Source organism: Panthera leo, chromosome A2, assembly GCF_018350215.1.
Source record: "Panthera leo isolate Ple1 chromosome A2, P.leo_Ple1_pat1.1, whole genome shotgun sequence".
Classification (NCBI taxonomy): Eukaryota; Metazoa; Chordata; class Mammalia; order Carnivora; family Felidae; genus Panthera; species Panthera leo.
This window is the reverse complement of record NC_056680.1, coordinates 95,470,817-95,495,381: the sequence shown is the minus strand read 5'-3', so window position 1 is coordinate 95,495,381 and position 24,565 is coordinate 95,470,817. Positions and strand designations below refer to the sequence as shown.

The 24,565-nt window shown below is 37.4% G+C and overlaps 1 protein-coding gene and 1 long non-coding RNA gene across 3 annotated transcripts in view; one reads left to right on the top strand and one right to left on the bottom strand.

Annotated features, from left to right (window-relative positions):
• The first annotated feature begins 22 nt into the window (after nt 1–22).
• The window catches only part of HEPACAM2 (HEPACAM family member 2), a 42,129-nt gene continuing 17,586 nt past the window's right edge, over nt 23–24,565 (top strand). For both annotated transcript variants that reach the window (XM_042917819.1, XM_042917813.1), the window contains exons 1-4: nt 23–185; nt 7,379–7,732; nt 11,362–11,646; nt 22,380–22,676. In XM_042917819.1, the coding sequence (XP_042773753.1) occupies nt 107–185; nt 7,379–7,732; nt 11,362–11,646; nt 22,380–22,676 (1,015 nt within the window). In that variant the 5' untranslated portion in view covers nt 23–106. The remainder of the gene's footprint in view (nt 186–7,378; nt 7,733–11,361; nt 11,647–22,379; nt 22,677–24,565) is intronic.
• On the bottom strand, nt 15,771–22,686 carry LOC122207737. The gene is made up of 2 exons (XR_006196985.1): nt 22,619–22,686; nt 15,771–15,890 (listed from the first exon to the last, which is right to left on the bottom strand). It is a non-coding gene; the product is annotated as an uncharacterized LOC122207737 (long non-coding RNA).

The following is a 24,565-nucleotide window of genomic DNA, read 5'->3' as shown; positions in this document are numbered from 1 at the left end:
AGAGACAGGATAGGGTCTGTTACCTCACTGCTAATTTCCCTAGCAAATAAACCACCAGCTGCTGGTCCATGAACCAAGTTGCCACCAGGAACAGGGCACTGTATGCATGGGACAGGATGCTTTCATGGAGTCCTTCAGCAGCACGGTTGGGATCTTTCAGTGCAAAATATACCTCCTTCTCTTAGGTAAGGCACTGCATGAATTGTGTTTCAGCTGTTGTTTGGGTTTTCTTTAATTGTGGGCATAAGGTAAATATTTGCTTTAAGCTGCAGATTCACTCAGATAATTGAAAAACAGCTCAGAACCTTTTAAACAATAACACACTTTGTTCCAGAAAAGAAGCAGAACATTTTAGGAGAAATGAGGCTCAATAAGTAGATGATTGTGGTTTTCTTAGAACAACATTTATTGTCAACAGCATTCATTAAAGACCTAAAAACTGAATGAATTTCTTCTTTTTACAGTTTACATATAGATTTAATAGTCTTTAATGCATTCTATTTTGGCAAGTATTCACATAGGCCATAAATTTGTGACTGATTTTAGTGCAACTTGAAACAGTTTATGAAAATGATTTTAATTAAAGATATTGTAGTAAACTGTCAGCTCTATTTCATTTGAGTTACCTATCACAAAATGCAGAAAAGGTGTGTTTTCAAAGTTACAAAAAATATTTTATACACAATAGGGAAAAATGTGTTAAGTATAATTTCTCCAAATACCTTTAGCCTTTCTCTTTGCCCAATGGCTAGTCCTATTTTTTTTTTCTTGACTTTACTGTTTTCCCCTCATTCTCCTCTTTAGTCTTAGAGTTTGAGTCTTCCTTCAACATTCCTACTATTTTATGTCAATTTTTTTCACTAGGTGTTCTGTTTTTCATTCTTCCTACTTATCAGGTTTAAAAGTCAAGTTCATTTCTTGTTTTATCTATAGTCAATAGATAGGGACTTAAAAAATACTTTATTCTTTAAATTATAAGAACAGATTAGCTAAATAATTTAAGTGTTAGCCTTTTTCAGTAGTTTCAAGCCTTGCTTTCACTGGTATCTTTTGTTATAGTTTTCACTATAAATGTGATTATTATTCAAATTTATACCTAATGTTGTATATATCCCACATATTTGAAATGTTCAGTTGTAAATTTTTCTAAGAAGTGTTTGAATTTCCCATAGTTGTGATTGTCCCAGTGTTTATGTTGTCAAACTCAAGCCTATGTAGTTTTTAGTTTTTGAAATTCTTAGAAAAAATAAACAATTACCATAACAGACTTCTTGCCTTTGTGCATTTTTCTGGGTTCTGAAAGTATCCTATGGTGTCAGTGCCCCCACTTATTTTTAACTGTATAACAATAGGAATGCTGTCATTTCATTAAGTGATATTTTTGTAATTGGCTTTAAGAAGAACTTATAGACAATTTATTTGAAGATTTTGACTAAAATAAAATTAAAATGTACTTTAGAGAAATAGCATGTTCATAAGTAGTTAAAGCGGTTATCCCTTAAGTTATTCATATGTAAATTCACTTTTCTCCATTGATAGTGTGTTGTAAAGACCATATGTAATGTGGAAATCTTTTTGCTTTTAGAATATTGGATATCTGATTGTTTTTTTCTTTTTTTTAAAGTTTATTTATTGATTTTGAGAGACAGAGAGTGCGTGAGGGGAGTAGGACGGGAGAGAGAGAGAATCCCAAGCAGTCTCCACACTGTCAGCATAGAGCCTGATGTGGGATTCACCAATAGTGAGTTGATGACCTGAGCCAAAATCAAGAGTCAAACACTTAACTGGCTGAGCCACCCAGGTGCCCCCCTGATTGTTTTTTCTTTTTGAAAAAAATCTTAAAAATTTGAGCCCAAGGGGTGCTTGGGTGGCTCAGTCAGTTAAGCTTCCAACTTTGCCTCAGGTCATGATCTTGTGGTTCGTGGGTTCAAGACTCACTTCGGGCTCTGTGCTGACAGCTGAGAGCCTGGAGCCTGATTCAGATTTATCTCCCTCTCTCTCTATCCCTCCCCTGCTCATGCTCTCTCTCTGTCTCTCAAAAATAAATAAATATTAAATTTTTTTTTAATTTGAAGCCCAAAATGTAGTTTGTAAAGTCTATTCAAAGTACAACTCCATAATTTCTATTTTCTCTAAAGATACAGGAGTTTATTTTCAGTCAACAATAGTTGTGTTATGCTTGCTAATATTATACATGATAAAGGGGAAGTAAATGCCAACTATTTTGAGGTACAGCTAGAGGTCACTTTTTGAAGTCTGATGTTTATATCCAATACAGTGCAACTAGTCTACAGAATATTTGTTGCTGGAATATAGATAAATTTCACAATATGACTTCAAGTGTTCCTTACCACTGGATCAGTCTTTTATAGTGCTGTTGTTATACAGCTTAAGGGAGTCCATAAAAGTGAAATTATTGCTATAATATTGTACCTCGGATTATTAATGTTTCTCCAAGTTAGTATAATGCCTTATATGCAAAAAGTCTAAGAGTTTTCCTTTTTTATATTTAGGAAGTAGGTGTTAGTGACTCTAATAATAAAATTTAATTTTTATTTAAGTCCAATTATTTGGAATATCAAAGGAAATTAAAATTTCATCAATTTTTTTACATTTATTTTCTTAAAGTTTATTTGTTCATACAGAGGTTAACTTTCTAAAATCAGTAGTTTTAATTCTTTAGGTTTTCTCATAAAACTAGAAAAGAGAGCTTGAGAAATTTTCAAAATGAAGCTAATTTTTTTAAGCTAATAAACTACTGTTTTGACAGCACAGATTCATCACATCTGTAGTGTGACACACAGCAATGGCAAAAAGTGTGTGTTCTGAAGGTGTAGAGGAATTATCCAATTATCTGTTTATTCACTAAAGTTTACTACATGTAAGGATTACATCATATCAATAGGTTCTTTCCTGCAAAATGAAAAGATTTTAGTAGCTGAGATAAGTTACTGTATGAAGTGAATTACACTCTTTGCTGATATTCTTATAATGTGCTACCTATAATTTATCTGATAAAAATGGTGTAGACAGTCTAAGGAAAAAGCTATTATAATAGCTGTGCTATCTCTCACTGTCATATGTATATTTGAAAAATCACACATATTTGAAAAAAATTTAAATGATATGGTTTCATATCATTTGATATTATAAACATTGAATACATTCAGAGGTATTGATAGCAATATATTATTTAAGGCATTATTACATGACACAGTTTTCAAAATAGCTCAAAAAACTAGTTAACCCTCCTTAAACAATTATTATAAATGCTGTATAAAATGTTATTTTCTTCTAAAGTAGTTTTATTATTCCTGGGCTGCAACATTTGTATTGTATTTAATCTTTTATTAAATAACATTTGCTTTCCACAACTCCAGTCATAGACTCTCCAATCAGTCTTTTTTGTACTTACTATTCAACATTCTGATTCAAGATACAAAAGTCACCAACATTTCTATTCCAGTCATGCTAGCACTCCATATTTGTAAAGTGCCTCCCAAGCATTTTCAGACTATTACAATCTCAGTTACTCTTTAAACTACAACTACAACTACAACTACCAAAAAAAAAAAAAAAAGGTAGATGAAAAACAGTTCTTCCCTTTTCCAAAATACAAAAGGAAAAAAAAAAAAAAAAACCTACACAAGGACTGCTGACTTCCCCAAACAAGAATGCCATCTAAACCTAGAGCTCACTGTCAAAGGCAATTCCTGAGTTGTAAGTCAGCAGCCACACAGCTTTTTCCAGGGCATTCTCAAGACAATGACGTGGATTCCCACCATCCCCCATGGTTCCTTGGCAAAAAACACAGAGTTTCTGCCTTATTAAAAGATATCCAGGGTTTGTGACTTAATAAGCAGACTAAAACCTGAGACTCAATACTTCAAATTTCTTTGGGCCCTTTCAATTAAATATGGGCCCTTCACCTTCAAGTGTAAGGTAGTCAAATACAAAGTGTCAAATACAAAAAATTTTTATTTCTTGCTTACCAGGAATGTGTCCAGAGCTTCTTATCCCCACTTTCAATGAAAAGCATGTAGATGCATGTTGTTTTGTGCAGATAACACAGATGCTAAGAAGAATCTTTTCCTTTACTGGTCCCTCATCCAAATGCCCAATGTCTTTCTGAATCTGTGACTTGAAGAACCTCACTCTCTTCTGTTGACCCCTGCTTCACATACCACAATCATTATGAGGTTTAAGTCCTAGATTCACTTTCTCTTCTTTTTTCTCTCTCTTATGATTTCCTTGCAGAAACCACCACTCCTTTTCTGCAATCCACTTTATTTCCTCTTTAGAATTCCTAGCACCAGTTCCTTCTTTTTCTAATGATTCAGATGAGGAACAACTACAAATTAAACATTCTTGCACTTGCCAGAAAAGAAAACAGAAGCAAATCCTATACCTTTGTAACTCCTTTGTTACAAACCAAATCACTAAAATGAATGTGCAGGCACAGCCCATTCTCAGGAGAAAAAAAAAAAAATTACAAAGTCCATCACAAATACAGAAACCAAGGAGACTATAGGACACATAATTCTTTTGCCCAGATAGTCACCTAAGTCTCAGTCCATACAGTCAGTTTCTGGTGAGCACCTAGGAGTTCCTTCTCCCCCCTAACATTCTGTAATCCTCCTCTTTATGTTTTCTGCTGAGTTCTCTAACTTTCCTGCTGGACCCCGGTCTCACTCTCTACCAACAGCTAGCCAAAGACCAAAATGATGGAAACCTTTGCACTAACCTCTATCCTGGGAAGCAAAAGGAGAGGTTTACTGTTGGTAAAACTTGATTCCTTATAGTAACAGGCCTACATTTTTCCATTTCTCCAAAGAAATCATTGCACAAACAGACCTTTCTACCTTTCTCTTCCTAATACTGGTGGCCTTTTTATAACACAACTTAGAGAAAGCTTAAAGGCCATCTCTCAAGTAGGAGTGAAAAAGGAAAGCAAAAAAAGAACTATTTTTATACGAGAAAATTGAAGTTGTAAGATCTATTTGTGCCCAAATTTTTATCTTTCCTCACCTAAGATTTTATTCCACCTTTACTCATCTATATTTGGCTTCATCGAGTTTTCTCTTTGTAGTGGATCATTCCAGTAGCTACAGACATAGTGTTCAGCACCCATTCAAAGAAACAGAAGAAGGAACAGAACACTTTTCTGCTCCCCTTCACAGCAAAACTCCCCAGAAATATTGTCTATACTCACTGTCTGCAGTTTCCATTCTTTTTTCCCCTCACTGTTCAAAATATTTCACATTTCAATTCCACCCATTCTCTCCCCCACTATTTCAAATGTTCATATGATGTTGGTAGTATACTACTCCCTTTTAAAAAGAGGATGTTGAAAAGAAAGAAAGGGTGTGCCTGGATGGCTCAGTGGGTCAAGCGTCCGACTTCAGCTTGGGTCATGATCTCATGGTTCACAAGATCAGGTCCTGCCTTGGGCTCTGTGCTGACAGCTCAGAGCCTGGAGCCTGCTTTGTATTCTGTACCATCCTCTCTCTCTGCCCCTCCCCTGTTCGCTCTCTCTCTCTCTCTTTTTCTCTCTCTCTCTCCCTCAAAAATAAACATTTAAGAAAAAATGAGGATGTTGTGGGGTGCCTGGGTGGCTCAGTCAGTTAAGTGTCCAACTTTTGATTTTGGCTCAGGTCTTAATCCCAGGGTACTGGGATCAAGCCCTTCCCTGGGCTCTCTGCTGAGCATGAAGCCTACTTGAGATTCTCTCTCTCTCCCTCTGCCCCTCTCCCCTGTTCTCTCTCTCTCTCTCTCTAAAATAAAAAAATATATATTTAAAAAATAAAATGAGGATGTTGAAGCAAAGAGCTTTTAATTAGGATTCTAGCAACATGGTAGTCTGAACTAAGGAGTCTCTTCTCAATTGCAAACACACAGAAGTGCTACATAACATTTAAAAATGTATATCATGGTTCAAGGTAAAGGTGTGGAAATTTCCAGGTGCCAGAAAATAGGAAGAAACCTGCAGATGTAGCAGTGAGTGCATGGGCCCAAACAACTCAGGCAGGCAGGATGCTAGGAGCCAGGGCCTCGCATTAGCAGAACTCCATCCCCCCAAGTCCTCCAGGCCCTCATTCTCTCTTAAACCCACATTAATCAAGCTTTCATGCCCAGTATATCCTTTCAGTATTGCCTCTTGGATGTCAAATGGGCTTCTAAAATGAACATATCCAAAATCGACTCCCAATTTGCGCCCCCCCACCAAAAGTCTATTCTCCTCAGTCTTCCCCATGGTTAATTTATTAGTTGCCCATTAACAAATGACATCCATTCTTCCAGTTGATCATATCAACAACCTTGGACTCATTCTTGACTCTTCTTTGTTTCTTGTATTTCACCCCAATGTGCCATCAAATCCTGTTAGCATCACCAGCCTTTCTCACAATACCTTTTACTACCATACTGGTCTACAGTACAAATATCTCTTGCCTACTTTATTGCAGTCACCTCCTAAATGGTCTCCCTGCTCCTGCTCTTGCCCCTATCTCAGTCTTTTCTCACAGCTGCTAGAGTATATCTAGAAGAAGGAGAAGGAGGAGAAGGAGAAGGAGGAAGAGGGAGGAGCAGGAAGAGGAGAAGGAGGAAGTCAAGAAGAAGGAGAAATATCATATCCCTGTCTGCTCACAAAACTCTAGTTTAATCCCCATCTCACTCAGAAAAAGTGCCAAAGTGCTTGCTGTGACCATGAGACACCGCCTGATCTGGCCCCAACCACCTTGCTGACCTCATGTCCTACCACACTCCTCCTCCACTCTGTTCCCTCTGCTCCTGCCTCTTGCTGTTCCTCAAACACACACCAGGTTCCTGTTTCTGGGCAAGAATTATTGATCATAACTGGTAATGGCTTCATGCCACTCTTCTTGGGATATTTCCATGTGACAAGGCTTTGGCTAAAGGCTAAAACTTCCAATAATAGACTAGAAGCCATTTCAGAAGACTTTGGAGGGAGATTCTGAGGAGGAAGTAGCCCCTCAATGTTTCTTGAATCACATAGTTTCATTATGATATAATATGAATCAAACACAGTTTCATAATTCTAGAGGTGTCATTGGACTTTAGAACTAATAATCTTTCCCAGTTCTCCTTTTCTCAGTCAAAGATAATAACTTCTGCTTTTCCTTTTCATCTTGCCTTTAAAGAAGCCACTCAATCAACATAGTCTTTGGGTGGGGTTTTTAAAATTGCAGAAGGTTTCAGAGACAAATATTTACCTCTCCAGGTAACAGGTACTAGAACGGTCAGTACCTGGAAGCCTCTCTCCTTTGTAAGCATTATCACCTAATCAGGTTTTCTCTGCATTGCCCCTTAGATTGTGAAATGTGGCTCAGGATCACTACAACTTTCCTTTCCTTCACAGCAGGCGCTTGCTTGGGGCTGAAAGTGACAGTGCCATCACGCACCGTTCATGGCATCAGGGGTCAGGCCCTCTACCTCCCCGTGCACTATGGATTCCACACTCCGGCATCAGACATCCAGATCATATGGCTGTTTGAGAGACCCCACACAATGCCCAAATATTTACTGGGCTCTGTGAATGAGTCTGTGGTTCCCGACTTGGAATACCAACACAAGTTCACCATGATGCCACCCAATGCATCTCTGCTTATCAACCCACTGCAGTTCACTGATGAAGGCAATTACATCGTGAAGGTCAACATTCAGGGAAATGGAACTCTCTCAGCCAGTCAGAAGATACAAGTCACCGTTGATGGTGAGTCCACTATCAGTGATGTGGGCAGCTGGGTAGCATGGCAGTTAGTAACAGCTCAGGAGATTAGACCATGTGGGCTTTAGGTCCTGGCTCTGTAACTTTGGGCAATTAATTAACCCCCAAGGCCTCAGTGTTTCAGGTACAAATTACATCATCTATCTCATGAGACACATGTAAGGTATACGCACGTGAAATATATACACAGTGCCCAACTAAAGGTAATCAAGCAATGAGTAGAACTTATTATTTGTTTGCCTGGAAACTATCAAGGATAAAGTCACTGATATAATAATATGGAGGAAATTTTATTTTCTCAGTATCAGAACACGCTCTAGGAAGAGTCCTCTTTGTCACATGAACATTCTATTTTGGCACACAGTTTGCGGGAGGATGAGACTTGCTCAAGGACCATACTTAAGGAACAATAGAAATTGCTGGAAATAATCCTCTGAGGGAATGTAGAATCAGCTAAATTTCACACATTTATTTTCCTTAATGAGGTATATAAGTAGCATACCTCAAATATACGGTGTCCAAATCACAGCTTCTGATGTCTCCCCTTAAACCTGATTATTTAACAGGTTAGTATTTAAAATGCCCTCCATTTTAGTAAGTACTAACTCCATTCTATCAGTTGCTCAGGACAAAACTTTGCATCACCATTGACCCCCTCTTTCTCTCATATCCCACATCTAGGCAAGAAGTTAATAACTCTGTAGGCTTTACCTTCAAAATGTAGAGTTCAGTTACTTCTTACCACCCGCTCTCCCACCCCTTTCAACCACACCACCAGCTCTGACCTTGACTATCCCTAATAGCCTGCTACCTGGTCTCTCTGCCTACACTCCAGCCTCCTGACACTTAAAATCCTCCCATGGTTTTCTGTCTCAATTAGAATAAGAGCCAAAGTACTAACAACGTCCTACAGGGCCCACATGACTACCCACCCCCTGCCCCCGCAGCATACCCAACATCTCTGATCCTATTTCCTACCTCCCTTCCCCCTCACTCACTCTGTTCTGACCACACTGGCCTCAGAGCTCTTCCTATCACAGGATAAACATTTTGTAGATGTCAGGGCCTTATAAGTCAGGGTCTTTGTACTTGCTATTCAATCTACTTAGATTGCTTTTCTCTTAGATAATAGCATGGTTCCCTCCTCTATTTCCTTTAGGTCCCAGCCAAAATGTCACTTTATCTGTGAAGGTTTTCCTGACCACCTTATAGAAAGTATAACCTCATTCCTCCAAACAGGAGAGAGAGAGAGAGAGAGAGAGAGAGAGAGAGAGAGAGAGAGAGAGAGAGAGAAAGAGAGAGACTATCTATCTTGAGTTCTGCTTTATTCTTTTCATAGCACTTATTTCCACCTAGATTTTATTTGATTATTATTTCTCTCCTTCCCCTAGAACATGAGGCCCATGGGAACAGGGACCTTTTATTGTTTACAGCTTTGTCCCCAGTACCAAAAAACTGATACTGGCCATTAGTAGGCACTCAGTAAGTGTGCATGGGGTAAATGAGTGGAGACCAGAGAGACTGCAAGGAAGCAAAGGCACCAGATGTGAAAGCAGATGCCTACAGAGCAACTATGAAAAGAGAAAAGGGGGACAATGTTCATGAAATTCTCCTGAGTAGTATCCTATCTCTCCCTAAAACTTAATGGAACATCCATTACTTTTTAATATATAGTAAATTGGATCTGTTTAGGGAAATGTAACTAAAAAAATCGTATCAGGGGTTTAGGGTCTATCTATGTAAAAAAAATCTTCCCAGGAAACTTCCACATCTGAGTCACACTCTTTAAGGCAGGTGTTATGATCACAGTCTATTCTGATTGGTTCTCCCCATATAAGACCTTGACATTACTTATTTGACTTATGCCATACCACATCTATTTCCACACAGAGAGATAAGCTTTTCCTAAGTAAAACATAGGCTTTTCCTAAGTAATAGATATACACAACTCATTTTTCTTTTTTAATCATAATAATGTAAAGAAAAGCTATTCCATCCACATCCTTTGTTCTTACCAGGAACTATAAAAGATTAAATTGGGGGCACCTGGGTGACTCACTTGGTTGAGCATCTGACTCTTGATTTCAGTGCAGGTCATGATCCCAGGGTCATAGGATTGAGCCCCAAATTGGACTGTGCACTGGGTGTGGAACCTGCTTAGGATTCTCTGCCTCTTTCCCTCAGCCCCTCTCCCTTGCTCACTTGCTCTCTAAATTAAAAGCAAAAATAATAAAAAGTTTAAATTGAATGGACAAATTCAGTTGTCCTCATCTTAAGAAAGGCTAGAGGCTTCAGAGCTACTCGGGTCCCCTGCGAACTGTTTCAACCACCTTTCTTCTTATTTTTCATTTTCTCCTATATTCTCTAGGCTGAAGGATTGGGTCTGTCTGTTCTCTACTGCACATTTCTCTGTATTGAAAAATGTGAGCATGAGTCAAGAGAAATTTACCTGCAGAGATGCATCAACCCCAGTTTAAAGCTTGATAGCAAATTGAAATCTAAACATTAGAGTCAATCATTTCTCACTTATATACCATCTCATTCTCTCTGTGTCCTGTGATGATGCATGGAAGATTATGAAATGCATATCTCTCCAAAATGCATATCTCTCCAAAATGCACGACCAGATATGCAGCTCTCTTCATTTTGTCACTGACTGCTGTGTAACTGGGCAAGTCACTGTCCTTTATCAAACAGAACCAACAACCTCAAAGATTAGTGAAATTTACTGAAAGTATTTGTGGATACTTACATAATTCCAACCTTTACCCAACAATTTTAGAGTGAAAACCAAGGGAGGAAATATTTGCTCATTCTTGGAAATGTGTTCATTTGACAAATAGTACTATGTACCAGATTCATGATATGAAACTATTTTCCTATGACTTGAAGTTCCAACAGGAATCACTATTGAATTTGTCTTTTATGTCTCTAATGGGATGTAATTGCAATAACACATTTTCTCCTATTTTCAAACTGAGTCAGTGTTGAAATGTAGGCTTTGGTTTTGGTAAAGTGGCTAACATAATGTTGCAATTCCACAGCAGTTAAAACATAATTAGTTCGCTCACGAAGAAAGAAAAGTAAGTGGTGAATATGTGATTCTCTAAAACTTTCCCTCAATATTCCACAAGTATAATGTATCTGAGCTTTATATTTTCAGATAGTGGATAAAGATTTAGGTTCATCTATCCCAACCAGCTGCTCTTGAGATATTAGAACAAACCAAAAAGAGGGAAATGTCTTGTTAAAATTTGCCTGTGAGAGTATATATACCTTTATGGTGTTGAAGACAGTACAATGCACAGGAAATAAGGAAGCTGGTGTTCTCTACACTAACTGCATTATCTATAAAGTAAAGGTTTTCGTTAGAAAATCCTTGAAAAGTACATTCTAGAATTTGGTTATTTCTGGTATAAATGATATTTTTGTATTTTATCACTTTGCATTTTTCCATTAGTTTTTTATTCTTCTTTATCTTCTGAACCGTCCACATCTACAAAATGTAAAATTTTAGATTCATTTCCCCAGGATTTGGTATTTGAAAGACCGCACATATTTGTATTATAATTCTGTGGTGGCAAAAATCACTTTTGTCTCTTTTGATATTGCAGATCCTGTCACAAAGCCAGTGGTACAGATTCAGCCTTCCTCTGGGGCTGTGGAGTATGTGGGGAACATGACCCTGACATGCCTCGTGGAAGAGGGCACCCGGGTGGCTTACCAGTGGCTAAAAAACGAAAGACCTGTCCATACCAGCTCTACCACCTCCTTTTCTCTCCAAAACAACACCCTTCATATTGCTCCAGTGACCAAAGAAGACATCGGGAATTACACTTGCCTGGTGAAGAATCCTGTCAGTGAGATGGAAAGTGACATCATTATGCCTACCATATATTGTAAGTTTTTTAAAAATACGTACTCATGCGTTTTCTTCCGGGTAGTTTACACAAGGGTTGTCGTCACAGAGAATATCAATACCAGCTGTCATTTGTTTTTTAAGCTACTGTAATACAGTACTAGTTGTAATTACATTTCCTATACACTGCCTTGTCAGGAAATACAGCTCCTAGCACAACCGTGTTTCTTGAAGTTCAGGTTGAGATACCGGCCATGGGCCTTTTAGGCTACATTTTCTGACTTAGTCCATTGTGTGACCTTACTTCCAGTAGCAAGTAGGAACCTCAATTTCAAAAACCCAGAACCATGCTGAAGGACTAATTTATCCAACCCAAGGACAAAGAACTGGTGATTATAAAGTGGGAGAGGGTGTGTTCTGTTGCTGACCACAGAAAGAATGTTCCCAGATTATGCATGGGTATTGTATCCCAGGTTATGGCTGTTCTCTCTGCCCATTTTCTCATCTCCGTTCTTAGAGGCTGGGTGCGGGAAGGATCATAGTCAGAAAAACCTGAATTATTCTGAAAGTAGGTATTAAGGTTCGCAGAGGATCAGTAATTACTTCAGATTTCAATTTCTTTGGTTCTTTTCTTCTGTCATTGTTGCTGTTATTGTTTAATCTCATATACAGAGTTAAGTTCATCAAACTCTTCAGCTTATGTCATATTATTATCCTAACCCAACCAAGATCCCTCTTTCTTTATTGTATTATTTTTCCCAGTCCCCTCTATTCCATGGCACCACCTCTAATATGTTTAATATGGCATTCTAATTTCAGCTTCACACAGAGTTTCTCAACATCCACACTAGTGACATCTTGGGCTGGACAACTCTTTGTTGTGGGGGATGTCCTATGTATTATAGGATGTTTAGCAGCATCCCTGGCCTCCCCCCCCCCCACCCCCTGCAATTATGATAACTAAAAATGTCACTGGACATTGCTATATGTCCCCTGTGTGAGGAGGGGCACAAAAATCTCCCCTAGTTGAGAACCAATTACCTATCATATTGGGAAGCCTTCATATCAGTCACTATGTAGCTTAGAGCGTTAGCCACAACAGTGTAACAAAAAGAGTGAGGCATGGCAAAGGAAAACTCACCCCTGTGGCAGGAGGGTGGAGGTTTCAGCTAGGTGAACCATAGGGCACAATTAAGCGTGGTAAGTGTATCTACTTAATCTTCAAGTATATCTGTATAATAATACTAGGAGAGGCCTAAAGCCTAGTGTTTAAGTAAACAGACCTAAGTGGTAAACTGATTCTGTCATTACCCATATGAACTTAAGAAATTCCTTGACCTTGGGGTGCCTGGGTGGGTCAGTCGGTTGGGCATCTGACTTTGGCTCAGGTCATGATCTCATGGTTCATGGGTTCAGGCCCTGCATTGGGCTCTGTGCTCACAGCTCAGAGCCTGGAGCCTACTTTGGAATCTGTGTCTCCCTCTCTCTCTGCCCCTCACGTTCTGTCTGTCTCTCTCAAAAATAAATAAATATATTTTAAAAATTAAAAAAAAAAAATTCCTTGACCTTTCTGAGATAGTTAAAACCGCCTCACCATATGGCTGTGGTTCAATTAGGTACTGTCTGAAAAATAGCCAAATACTGACACAAAGCAAGCATTCAGTAAACAGCGGCTGTTTATGTTGCCAGTTCTATTTTCTTCAATAGAAAATTGATAGAGCCCTCTTGAGGAAGTGTGTTACTAACTTTTTGGAGAAAAGCACCATATGTACCAAATGTAGGTTTTTCCAACTAGATAAAACTGAGCTCCAGCAATGGAGCAGGAAAAGCGACTGCAGGAGAGGAGTGCAGTGGCATGATTCAGGTTTACATTTATGTTTGCTTGAACCAGCAAAATTAAGCCGATAAAAACAGAATCATTGAATCTTGGAACTGGAAGCTATTCTATAGTTACAGCAGAAGTGAGAAAATGTGCACAATAAAGTGTATAAAATAGAATGTCGTAGATACCATAGGGAAGTATACAAAGGACCATAGTAGCTAGGAACATGAACTCGGGAGCCAGGGCCCTAGGTTCAAATCCTGGATCTACTACCTTACCCCTCTGTGCCTCAGTTTCCTCATCCAAATAATGGTAATAATAGTAGTACCTATTTCATAGAGTTACTGTGAGGATTAAATCTGTTACTACATGTAAATTGCTTAGAACAGTGACTGGCTCATAGTAAGTACTCTGTTAGTCATTATTAGCACTACAATATTATGAGGTTATAGATGAATTTCACTCAGAGAAGGAAAACATTACTTCTGGCTAGAGAGAAGGTGAAATTTGAGATGGACCTTTGGGTATGGGTATGATTGGGGCAATGGCAACGTCTGGAAAAACCATTCAGGCGATGGGGACTACAGGAAACCAAACACAAAGCAGAGGTCAAAGTTTAGGCAAATGGTCCAGTTTAGAGTGTAGGATACAGCAAGGGGCATGGTAGGCTAGATGGTCAGATAGATATGTTTGAGTTAAATCATTGAGAGCTTTGAACACTGGGTATTATTTGATAAACCATGAGGAAAAATTATTTTTTAAACAAAGGTCCAAATATAAAGACTAGAGAATGGTCTATAAGCTAATACTTAGACATACATATTCTAGGCTAAATCAAAAAATGTTTGCCAAAAGAGCACGTTTTCAAGTTAGATCACAAACATCATACAATTATAGAAATGGTATATATAGGAAAGAAAAAAAAGGGGAAGTAGGACATATTGACCTACAATACAGAGAGAAAAAGTCATCAGTTTTGAACTATAAAGAGTGACTACACATATCTAAGAGCAATTTGAAATATTTTTTTCTGAAAAGTATTATTCACATAGAAATAGAAAACAAACTTCATACATTGTATAATTCATTTTTGGTGTAGGGGAACCTAAGAGGATTAACTCCTAGTCCACCCTAGTCCAGAATGCATTGTCTCAAAGGTTAACTATTCCCCAAATTATATTCAAAAGTGCTGAGGAAGAAGGAAATTATCGTTCTTTACCAAGAAATACCAAAATACCACACACTCCAAGCAACTTACTGAAGATTTGTTATGGTCATTAATTATATTGTGTTCGACAGTGGCATTATTTTCATGGCTGAACGTTTACAGTTTTATATAATTTTATATTCAGATAACATTGTGAAAATGTTCTTTTTTTTTTTAATTTTTTTTTTAACGTTTATTTATTTTTGAGACAGAGAGAGACAGAGCATGAATGGGGGAGGGTCAGAGAGAGGGAGACACAGAATTGAAACAGGCTCCGGGCTCTGAGCTGTCAGCACAGGGGCCCTATGCGGGGCTCGAACTCACGGACCGCGAGATCGTGACCTGAGCCGAAGTCGGCACTCAACCGACTGAGCCACCCAGGCGCCCCTGTTCTGTCTGTCTTAAAGTGTAGGCTGAGAAATAGATTCACAAAGAAAGTATAAACTGTGCCTATCTGCATGACGACCATTGCATTGGAGTGAAAAATTCAGATTTCGTGTGGTCTGTTTATAAGTGTAGTCATATTCTTGACTGAAGTTTTTCTGACATGAATTAACACTTCCATTCAACTGCAAGTAGCACAGACCTAAGTACTGAAGTTATTTAAACACAGTGAAAAAAATATGAGCAGGCCAAGTATATCAAATCTAGGATTATGTAGATAAATCTTTACATTGTTTATTGCTTGGTCTAAATGGTTTACCTTCACATGCAAGGTACAAAATGCAAAACCAGATATTAAACCATCCAGATATAATCTACTGAATATCAATCCCAAGGAACTTCCCATTATTCAGTGAGATGAGAGGCAGTAGGAAGTGAGCTTATGGTGGAACATTCCTTATTAACTGATGATCTATTGTTTCAATCACATTAAATTCTAGTTAATATCATGTCATTTGGGAGAGCAGTGGAGAGCACAGTAGTGATGAGCCTGAGCTGAAAATTCAGACTGCCTCAGTTAAAGCCTTGGTTCTGCCATTGGCAGGATGTGTAAGTGATCCCATGTCCTCATCTCCTTATCTACAGTTCTCAGTGTAAGTCTAATACCTGTCTCAAGAGGGATAGGGAGGATTAGGTGAGATTTTATGAATAAAGAAGCCAGTGAGCAGCACATAGGAAGAACTCAATGATCTTAGCTTTTTTTTCTTCCTTTTTTATTTCTTGTTTTTTTCCCTTGTGCCAAAACTATTCTGACATAATTGGAAACATGGCAGCAAGAAGTTATGGAGAGCTTGGGTAATTTAGAAGATGCCTGCAAAGAGAAAATGGAAAGAATACCTTGAGAAGAACATTTGTCTTTCCCAAACATTACCATTGGTTAACATACGTTATTTTGTTTACATGAAAATAGTTTCTTTACATCAATTCTTTCTTATATCTATCTATCTCTTCATCTATTTGCCTACCTTTAAACTCTAGCCATAGAGTTAAATGAAAAATTCCTGGGGGAAATTGCATAAACAATCACAGATACATGAAAGTATCTTTTGCATCTTTAAATACACTTTTGTTTGGCTATATCATTTACTTTAATCTGGCAAAGTAAGAATAAGATTTTTCTTTTGACATGTACAAGTTCATGCCCCAATCTCATTATTATCATAGAATATGGTGATATACCATGTGTAAAGAATAAAAATGAGGGAAAAATCATAATCCTTTCTATAAATATTAAATATTATATGCTTTAAACTCTTGAATCTTCTTTCTTATCCTGTGTTATTTTAAAGAATTAAACTATCCCCATCTGAATAAATTCAGATTTCGCAGAACATGTCTTCTATTATAGACTGAACTTCCTTCTTTACATTCTTTTAGATATAGTATATGGAAATCTCACAGAGAAATGTCAGTCATGATTAAAGACTAATGGCAGATAGTAGAAAGAAGAACATTTAGAAAATGTACATATGCATGTTCCACTCACACATTATAAAGATGAATTATGTAAATTATTTAAGAACAATTACTAGTCTTATTAAGAGGTAATTGTGAATATAGTATTATTAATTTTCTTTCTTGATTAATTTTACATTCAAATGCAAAACTCTTCACTCAGTCAACATCTCATCTTACTGACCTTCATTCATTATTTTATTCACTCAATCACTCATAATTTGTTTGATTCAAAAATCAAACATCATGTCTAGTTTGTGCTAAATAATTATTACTTATTACATAACATATAGAAACACAACCCAGACTCATTAATTTTTAAATTTTTCTTTCTGTTGCTATTTTAGCCCATTTTATTGTTTGTTTTTGTTTGTATTGATTTGGGGTTACAGTAATTAAATAAAATATATAATGGAAATATTGGTCATTTATCCTTTCTGTTGATGTGGCACCCTTATTTTTGCAGTCTATATCATTTTATGAAAACTGGGAATGTGTGCCTTGGTTGGGAAGTTGGGTTCCCACTTCCCTTTCTTCACTTGGTTGCACCCTCCTCTTCCTTCACAGTATCATCTTCCCCAGAAAGGCTCATCTGCCCTTGCCTTGTCTCACCTCTTCAGAGTCACAAAGAGGTTTGCTGTACTCCTGTAGCACCATCTTTCCTGGCACTCACTGCACTGGAGTCTTTCTGCTCATAAGCACCCCAACCCCGAGTAGGAGCTCTGCGTTATTCATCTCAATACTCCCTGACACAGATTAAGATTAACCAACTCAATACGAGTTTCTTGAACTTGACTAAAATGGAACAGCTTTCCTCATATCCCTTTCAAATTACAGTGTTACTTGAGGATGCTGTAACAAGGCTAAATTCCCATCATAAGATAACAGCTTCTTAGTTATAGTGCTTTGGCCTTTCATTTTGTTTTTTGTTTTTTTGTGTGTTTGTTTCTGATCTTTAGAAAAGTTCCTCAATAAAAATGTCATATTGCAATATTCTCCCATGGAGGTCTACATCATAACTTAGAATTTCAGTATGAATCTACTACTCTGTTTTCTTAAGGCACTGTTTCTATGACAGCTTCCTTCATGAAAGCAGGAGTTATTTTTTTTTATTTTAGCAGAAAAAGTATAACAGAATCTGTCAAGATTGGCCATGTATGTATGAGGTTATGATGTCATAACCTGGTATTGGATTTGGTGGAATATAACGTCAAGTCAGTAATTCAGACAAATACCTACTTGTAGTTCATGAAATGTCTATGCCCTCCAGCTCTGTTGAGAATAATAACCCAGTAACCACTGTATTTTGTGTGCAACATATGGCACGGCTGCAGGGAAGTACTCTAAGTGATAAAAATTAAAGAAAAAAAAAAGGTCATTCACTGTAAATAGTTACCATCTGCTCCCCAAGCAGGGTGGCAAGCAGCATCATGATGGAAATTTAGGTACTGTTCCCGCCCAGTCATAAATTGTGAAAGAGAACAGATGATATGTGATTTTATAAGTCACTTAGTAAACAGCCATTTCTGAGGCAAAGGGTTTAATTCTACTGGGAGTTCTCTGCCACAGGCAAGAAACTAAACCATAATCCAAAGTCAAAATAGAATTATCCTTCTTTCATTTTCAATGTCAGAGGCCACACTGGTTGAATCACTCCAAATGTCTTCAATTGGATTGCCCATTCTGATGAATAATGTATTAGGCTACACCTCACAGTAAAAGATGGCCAGACTGAAGTGCTCAAAAGGAAATAACATCATAGTGTAGTAAGAAAAAACATTCTAAGAGTGAAGAGTGCAGAGTGCAAGAGAAAGAAAGAAAGAAAGAAAGAAAGAAAGAAAGAAAGAAAGGCAATCTGTGTGTATGTGAGAGAGAGAGAGAGAGAGAGAAAGAGAGAGAGAGAGAGAGAGAGAGAGGGAGAGAGAAGTATAGAAGATTTAAAGATCGGGGTGCCTTGGGTGGCTCAGTCACTTAAGCGTCCGACTCTTAATCTCAGCTCAGGTCATGATCTCACGGGTTCATGAGTTTGAACGCCCAGCTCTGCACACAGACAGCGTGGAACCTGCTTGGGATTCTGTCTCTGCCCCTCCCCCCCCACAATAAATAAATAAACTTTAAAAAATTAAAAAAAGAAGATTTAAAAATCATACACTGAAATATGGATATTCATTCTTTGAATGGTAAAATTACAAATAAGTTTTCTTTCCATCTTCATGATTCTCTGAATTTTAGGGTTTTATGCAATGAACATATATTTCTTGTATAATCAGATAAAATATGTTACATTTTAATAAATCATATCAGAAGAAAGGAATTTAAATGGTTCAAGGTATTAGATTCCAGGAACTGGAAGAAATGTTTGTATGGGGGCTAAGAGAGTTTGAGGGATTTTGAGGCTAACTCTTAAGAGTCAGATATAGCATTTAATTAAGGCAGAGGAGAAAAGTTTATGCCAATCATGAAACCCAACAAATGAGGAAGTAGCAAAATCAAAATATACATGCATATAGGAAAGATAAGCTAAGATTCCTTTCCTTATAAGCATATTTTATTTGAAAGTAGAGCAATATTATTAAATTAGGTAATCAACCTTATTCACCACTTGGCTCTGACAGTGGACTTCCTTTACATATTGAGTCCACTCTACAAAATGAAAGAATTACTATTTTTGAGAATACTCCATTATGTGGCAGGATCCTAAGGCAATTCTAATTGAGGAGTTCTCAAAAAGTTTCGAGTAACATCAGCACACTGAAAAGAATATCACTCATTTTTATGTGTGTCAAATTATCAAGCAATTTGTTTTTAGAGTCACATTCTGTAAACTCTGAAAACAGAGACTTAAACTGAATGGCTGTATTTTTATGACCACACTTCTCTTCTTTATCACAGCTGACAGAAAAGCTCTCTCAGACTTTAGTTTTTGTGCACAGACTTGGGTCTCTTGCTGTTCCAACCTTAGTTATTTCCTTCCCTTGGTTTCCTACAATATGAAGCATAACCAATACCCACCAGTTGGTGGTCTTTGCTTCTTTAATGTTCTGTCAATGCTGACAATGTAAGGGGATGCTGTTGCTGCACTGAGCCTGGGAGAATAGCCACAGGAATCCTGTCTATCACACCTCAGATTGCCCCGCAATGCCTAGAACAATATTATGCACACGGTAACATCTCAAAGCCTAGAACAATATTAGGCACACAGTAACATCTCAATATTGATTTTGGTCGAGTGAGTGAAAACAACTTTTCATTTCCGTTATACAACCTACATTTAGTGGAATTCAGAATAAAAGGGTTCCATTTAGCACACACTTCTGAAAGAGTGGTTTTCCCCCTGAGACTGTATCATAGCCTGAAATGACAGGGTTCTAGTACAGCTAGTACAGTTACAGGAAAGGGTATTCATTTCTCTTCATTTTAATTATTCATCTCCTGTTCCTGATTACATCAAATTTGAAGATACTAACTTCTATGTTTGCTTCCTGAAATCAGGATCATCTCATGTATATATATATAAATATAAACCTGTAAGTTTCCTTCAGATGTCTGTGTCTTTAGGAAGCAAGTATGTGCAAAGTGCATGTTCCCTAGCTAAATATAATTTATTGTTTTGCATCTTCAGTTCCTGTTTTATCTTAGGAAATGTGTTTCTCCAGTGATAGATCAGCCAGAAAATGCTGACATAATAGAGAACCACTCTGGGAATCCGCAAATTTGAGGTTGGCTTGTCAGTATCCAAAATAGCTTTAGCATATCATTAATCACTCAAAAGTATTTCAAAGGTAGAAAGAACTTTGTCAACCATTCATCCAGTCAGTGTTTCATAGTAAAGGTGAAAAAAGTGAGATCTAAAAGTTTAAATGACTTCTGAAGAACACGTAACTAACAATTGACAAAATCAGGATTAAATGTAGTGATAACTGATAATGACTACTGTATAATCATTACATCATATTATTCCATACAATGAGAGATGAACAGTCAGTACATTTTTTTAAAAAATCAGAACCTTGGGGCACCTGGCTGACTCTTCGGTTGAGCGACTGACTCTTGGTTTCGGTGCAGGTCACTATTGGTGAGATTGAGCCCAGCATCAGGCTCTGTACTGGCAGCATGGAGCCTGCTTGGGATTCTATCTCCCTCTACCTCTGCTTCTCCCCTGCTTGCACTTTCTATCTAAATAAATAAACATTGAAAAAAAAGTCAGAACTCTGAGACTAGGTTATTACTGAGCAAAACACCCATAGCCTTTTCCAGTTTATCAATTCCTTGAGTGTAAGAACTGTGTCTTAAACATTTTTTCTCTCATATATTAAATATACCATCTAACAATATCTCTCAAACAGGACTTTTTGATATATTACTTGATTAACTGAGTACAGAATTAATATGTAATTAGATAATTACTTATTATAGAACTAATAATATAGTTATGCAATAAGAAATTGTTCTGATATAGAAAATTATGCCACATACATTTTTGGGGAGGTAATGTGAATGATCAAATACATATATTATAGAGTCCTAGCTCTGCTATATAATAGCTATGTGACCATGGGAAAATTAATTTTTTAAATGTTTCTTCCTTCATCTTACAATGGGAATAACATCTACCTCATGTGGTCGCTTTAAAGATTAAATGTGGTAGTCTGTGTAAGTACTTAAAGTGCCTTTATATGGAAAGTAGCCAATAAATATTGATTATGACCAGCTGAAAAATGAACATAATCATACCTAAACCTTGAAGTTTTTAGAATAGAAGCCAGGATTTAGACTGAAGCAGAAAAACTTATCTAGCTGGGAAAATTTTTAAATCTGTCTTTATTTTTGGAAGAAAGCAATGGGAAATGTGTCTTTATCTGCAGCCATTCTGGTGCCATAGAAATAGCAAAATGCTACAAGAATATTGCAGTAAGGACAAACACCATGGGATATCCATGACTAAATAGTTTACTGATGCTCAATGAATATTTGTGGGTTTTTTTTGTTTGTTTGTTTTTTGTTTTTTGTTTTTTTTAACGTTTATTTATTTTTGAGACAGAGGGAGACAGAGCATGAACGGGGGAGGGTCAGAGAGAGGGAGACACAGAATCTGAAACAGGCTCCGGGCTCTGAGCTGTCAGCACAGGGGCCCGATGCGGGGCTCGAACTCACGGACTGCGAGATCGTGACCTGAGCCGAAGTCGGCGCTCAACCGACTGAGCCACCCAGGCGCCCCAATGAATACTTGTTAATAATAATGAAGAGATTATTTTTCCAAATAGAATTCTAAGCTTAGTTTGCAGGGAGGAATATTTAAAATTCTTTGCTAATGGGACACTTCTGTATCTCTTTGCACAAATTTGTGCTCCATGTGAAACTATGTATTTTATAAATATTTGCATGGCTTACCCTAGAACTGAGAATAAAAACAGATAATACTCAAAATATGGCTGTCAATGAGAAACTAATGGCCATAATCTATTTTTTAAAGTGCTTTCAAGTGCAACTCTGTTTTAAGAAAGATGGAACTTGTCTAACATGATTGCAGACATATCAATACTTTACTCAAAACTTAGCATGACAGTTATGATGGCAGTGTCTCTGAAATTGCACACTAAGTTTCAAGCCTTTCACTATATCAGATAAGTTCAATCGCACCTCAAATAATTTCGATTGTTGTGGATATCAGAATAACACATTTTTAGGTCCTCATGATTTATTGGGAATCTAAATGAGGATCTATCTGCCAAGTTGAACATGAAGACTTTCATAGAAAGTAAAATGCTGCTAAGCTCTCCCAAATGCTATAACTATATTGTGATTATTTATGCCACCCCTTTATTTCCTTTTTCAATTAATGCAGATGGACCTTATGGACTTCAAGTTAATTCTGACAAAGGGCTAAAAGTAGGGGAAGTGTTTACTGTTGACATTGGAGAAGCCATCTTGTTTTACTGTTCTGCTGATTCTTACCCCCCCAACACCTACTCCTGGATCCGGAGGACTGACAATACAACATATGTCATCAAGCATGGACCTCGCTTGGAAGTTACATCTGAGAAAGTAGCCCAGAAGCCAACTGATTATGTGTGCTGTGCTTACAACAATGTAACTGGACGGCGAGATGAAGCTCATTTCACAGTCATCATCACTTCTGTAGGTAAGTGTGACATAAAAGGCAAGGATCCCAAGGAAACACAAATGCATGCTGGCCTTCTAATAGTCCAATTTTATACCTGTGTGGAAGAGAAAGCCATTGTGGATTGTTGATAAACTTTAAGAAACTCTCTTTCCTGAGTAAACTAATCCATGGCTTCTATGAGTCAAAGAAAGAAAACCCAAAACAGAATGAAGGGGCAATTCAATTGTTAACTCTCAAGGACTATGAAGAAAAAGGGAATTCAATAAATGACTCTAAATATGCATTTATGCTCTTGATTTTACAAACAGGAATATAAGAGAAGCAGTTTACTCATTGAAACTGGGTTTATATCTGCTATTGCATTAGCTCAGGTGAATAAATCTCAGTAAGTTGGAAATCTGGTTTTCCTACTATCTAATTTGACTCCTCTTCTCACTGTCTTTCATGGGCCTCCCTTCCTCTTTTATCACTTAAACACCTGCAATCTGTGGAAGTTCTCAACAAGGGTCTCAACACCTTGGAAACTACAAATTTTGTAGGTCTGTGAAATTTGACATTCTTTAGAAATTAATTCTAAATTCTTCAGAAAAATCTGATTTTTCAGAAAGCTTATTGATCCACAAAAAGGTAAATATCACTGCCCAAAAATGTATGCTTGTCAAATTCCCATCCTTTTAAGCCTTCTCTTCTCTGTAATATAATTTTATTTTCCTATATGATTTCCTTCACTCCCATGGTTTCATATAACACTGGTACATCCCAAATCTATATCTTTAAAGCTCTAAAACTGTATACTCAGTTACCTTCTGATTATCTCCAATTTGAAATACCAGAGGCAGTGTATAAGTCCAACATACCAAAACTGAACCATCTTCTTTCCCCCAAATAACTATTATTTCTGTATTCCCTGTTTAAGTGAATGGCCCTGCTGTCTACCAACCTAAACCAGAAAGCTAAATGCCACTTCAGACCCCTTTCTCTTGCTTATTGCTGTGCCCAGCATCCCATCACCACGTTTGTCCATTCTCCTTCCTTCCTACCTCTTAAACCCATTTTATTCTCTCCTTATTCCTTCTCCTTCTTTCCTGAATTTCTTCTCCTCTCCCTCTCCTTTTCCCTCTCCCTTTCCTCCTCCTCATCCCCCTCTTCCACCTTGTCCTCATCCTCCACCTTTCTCTCCTTTTGCTTCTTCCTCTACTACTTCTACTGCTACTATCAAGTCCTTCCTGGACTCAGCTTTGCACATAAAGACAAGTCAGTATCCACCTGGGGAACACCTGACAGCAGGCTTGGGCAGGGATGGGTGGCTAGGGTGCCTATTGGTGGTGTAGGAACAAGTGAGCAAAAGATAACACCAAACAATACTTTCTCCATTGATATCTTCTCTTTCTCTGTCTTTACAGCCCTTGTGTCTAGATTAGGGCCCATAATATAGAAAGAGTTAATACATTTTGTTGAATAAATGAAGCAAGAATATAATCCTTATAATTCTTAGGCTAAATGTTTTAGTATGTAGCTATTGGGCCGTGCGCATCAAAATCACCTGGGGAGGTCTAATGATGTATTTTCATTAAGACACCTCAGACCTATTGGGTCAGGATCTTGAAAGTAGGATCTAGGAATCTGAATATTAAACAAGCACAAGTGTGGCAATTATGTGTTTAAGGTGTTTCTTTTTCCCCTATAGTCTTTTGAGCTTATTAAAAAGCCACCAAGAATTCTAAGACTATAACAAACTACAAATTGATAAAGAAATGCATAGTGGATAGAATCCCTCCATGATTCCTTAAAGTTGAATGTATTCATATTTGTGAAATCACCTGAATATATTGGAATTTGTATAACTGTCATGGTGAAGTTTTATTTTTTTATGTGAAGAAAATACCACACTGTCTAGAAAAGTGTTA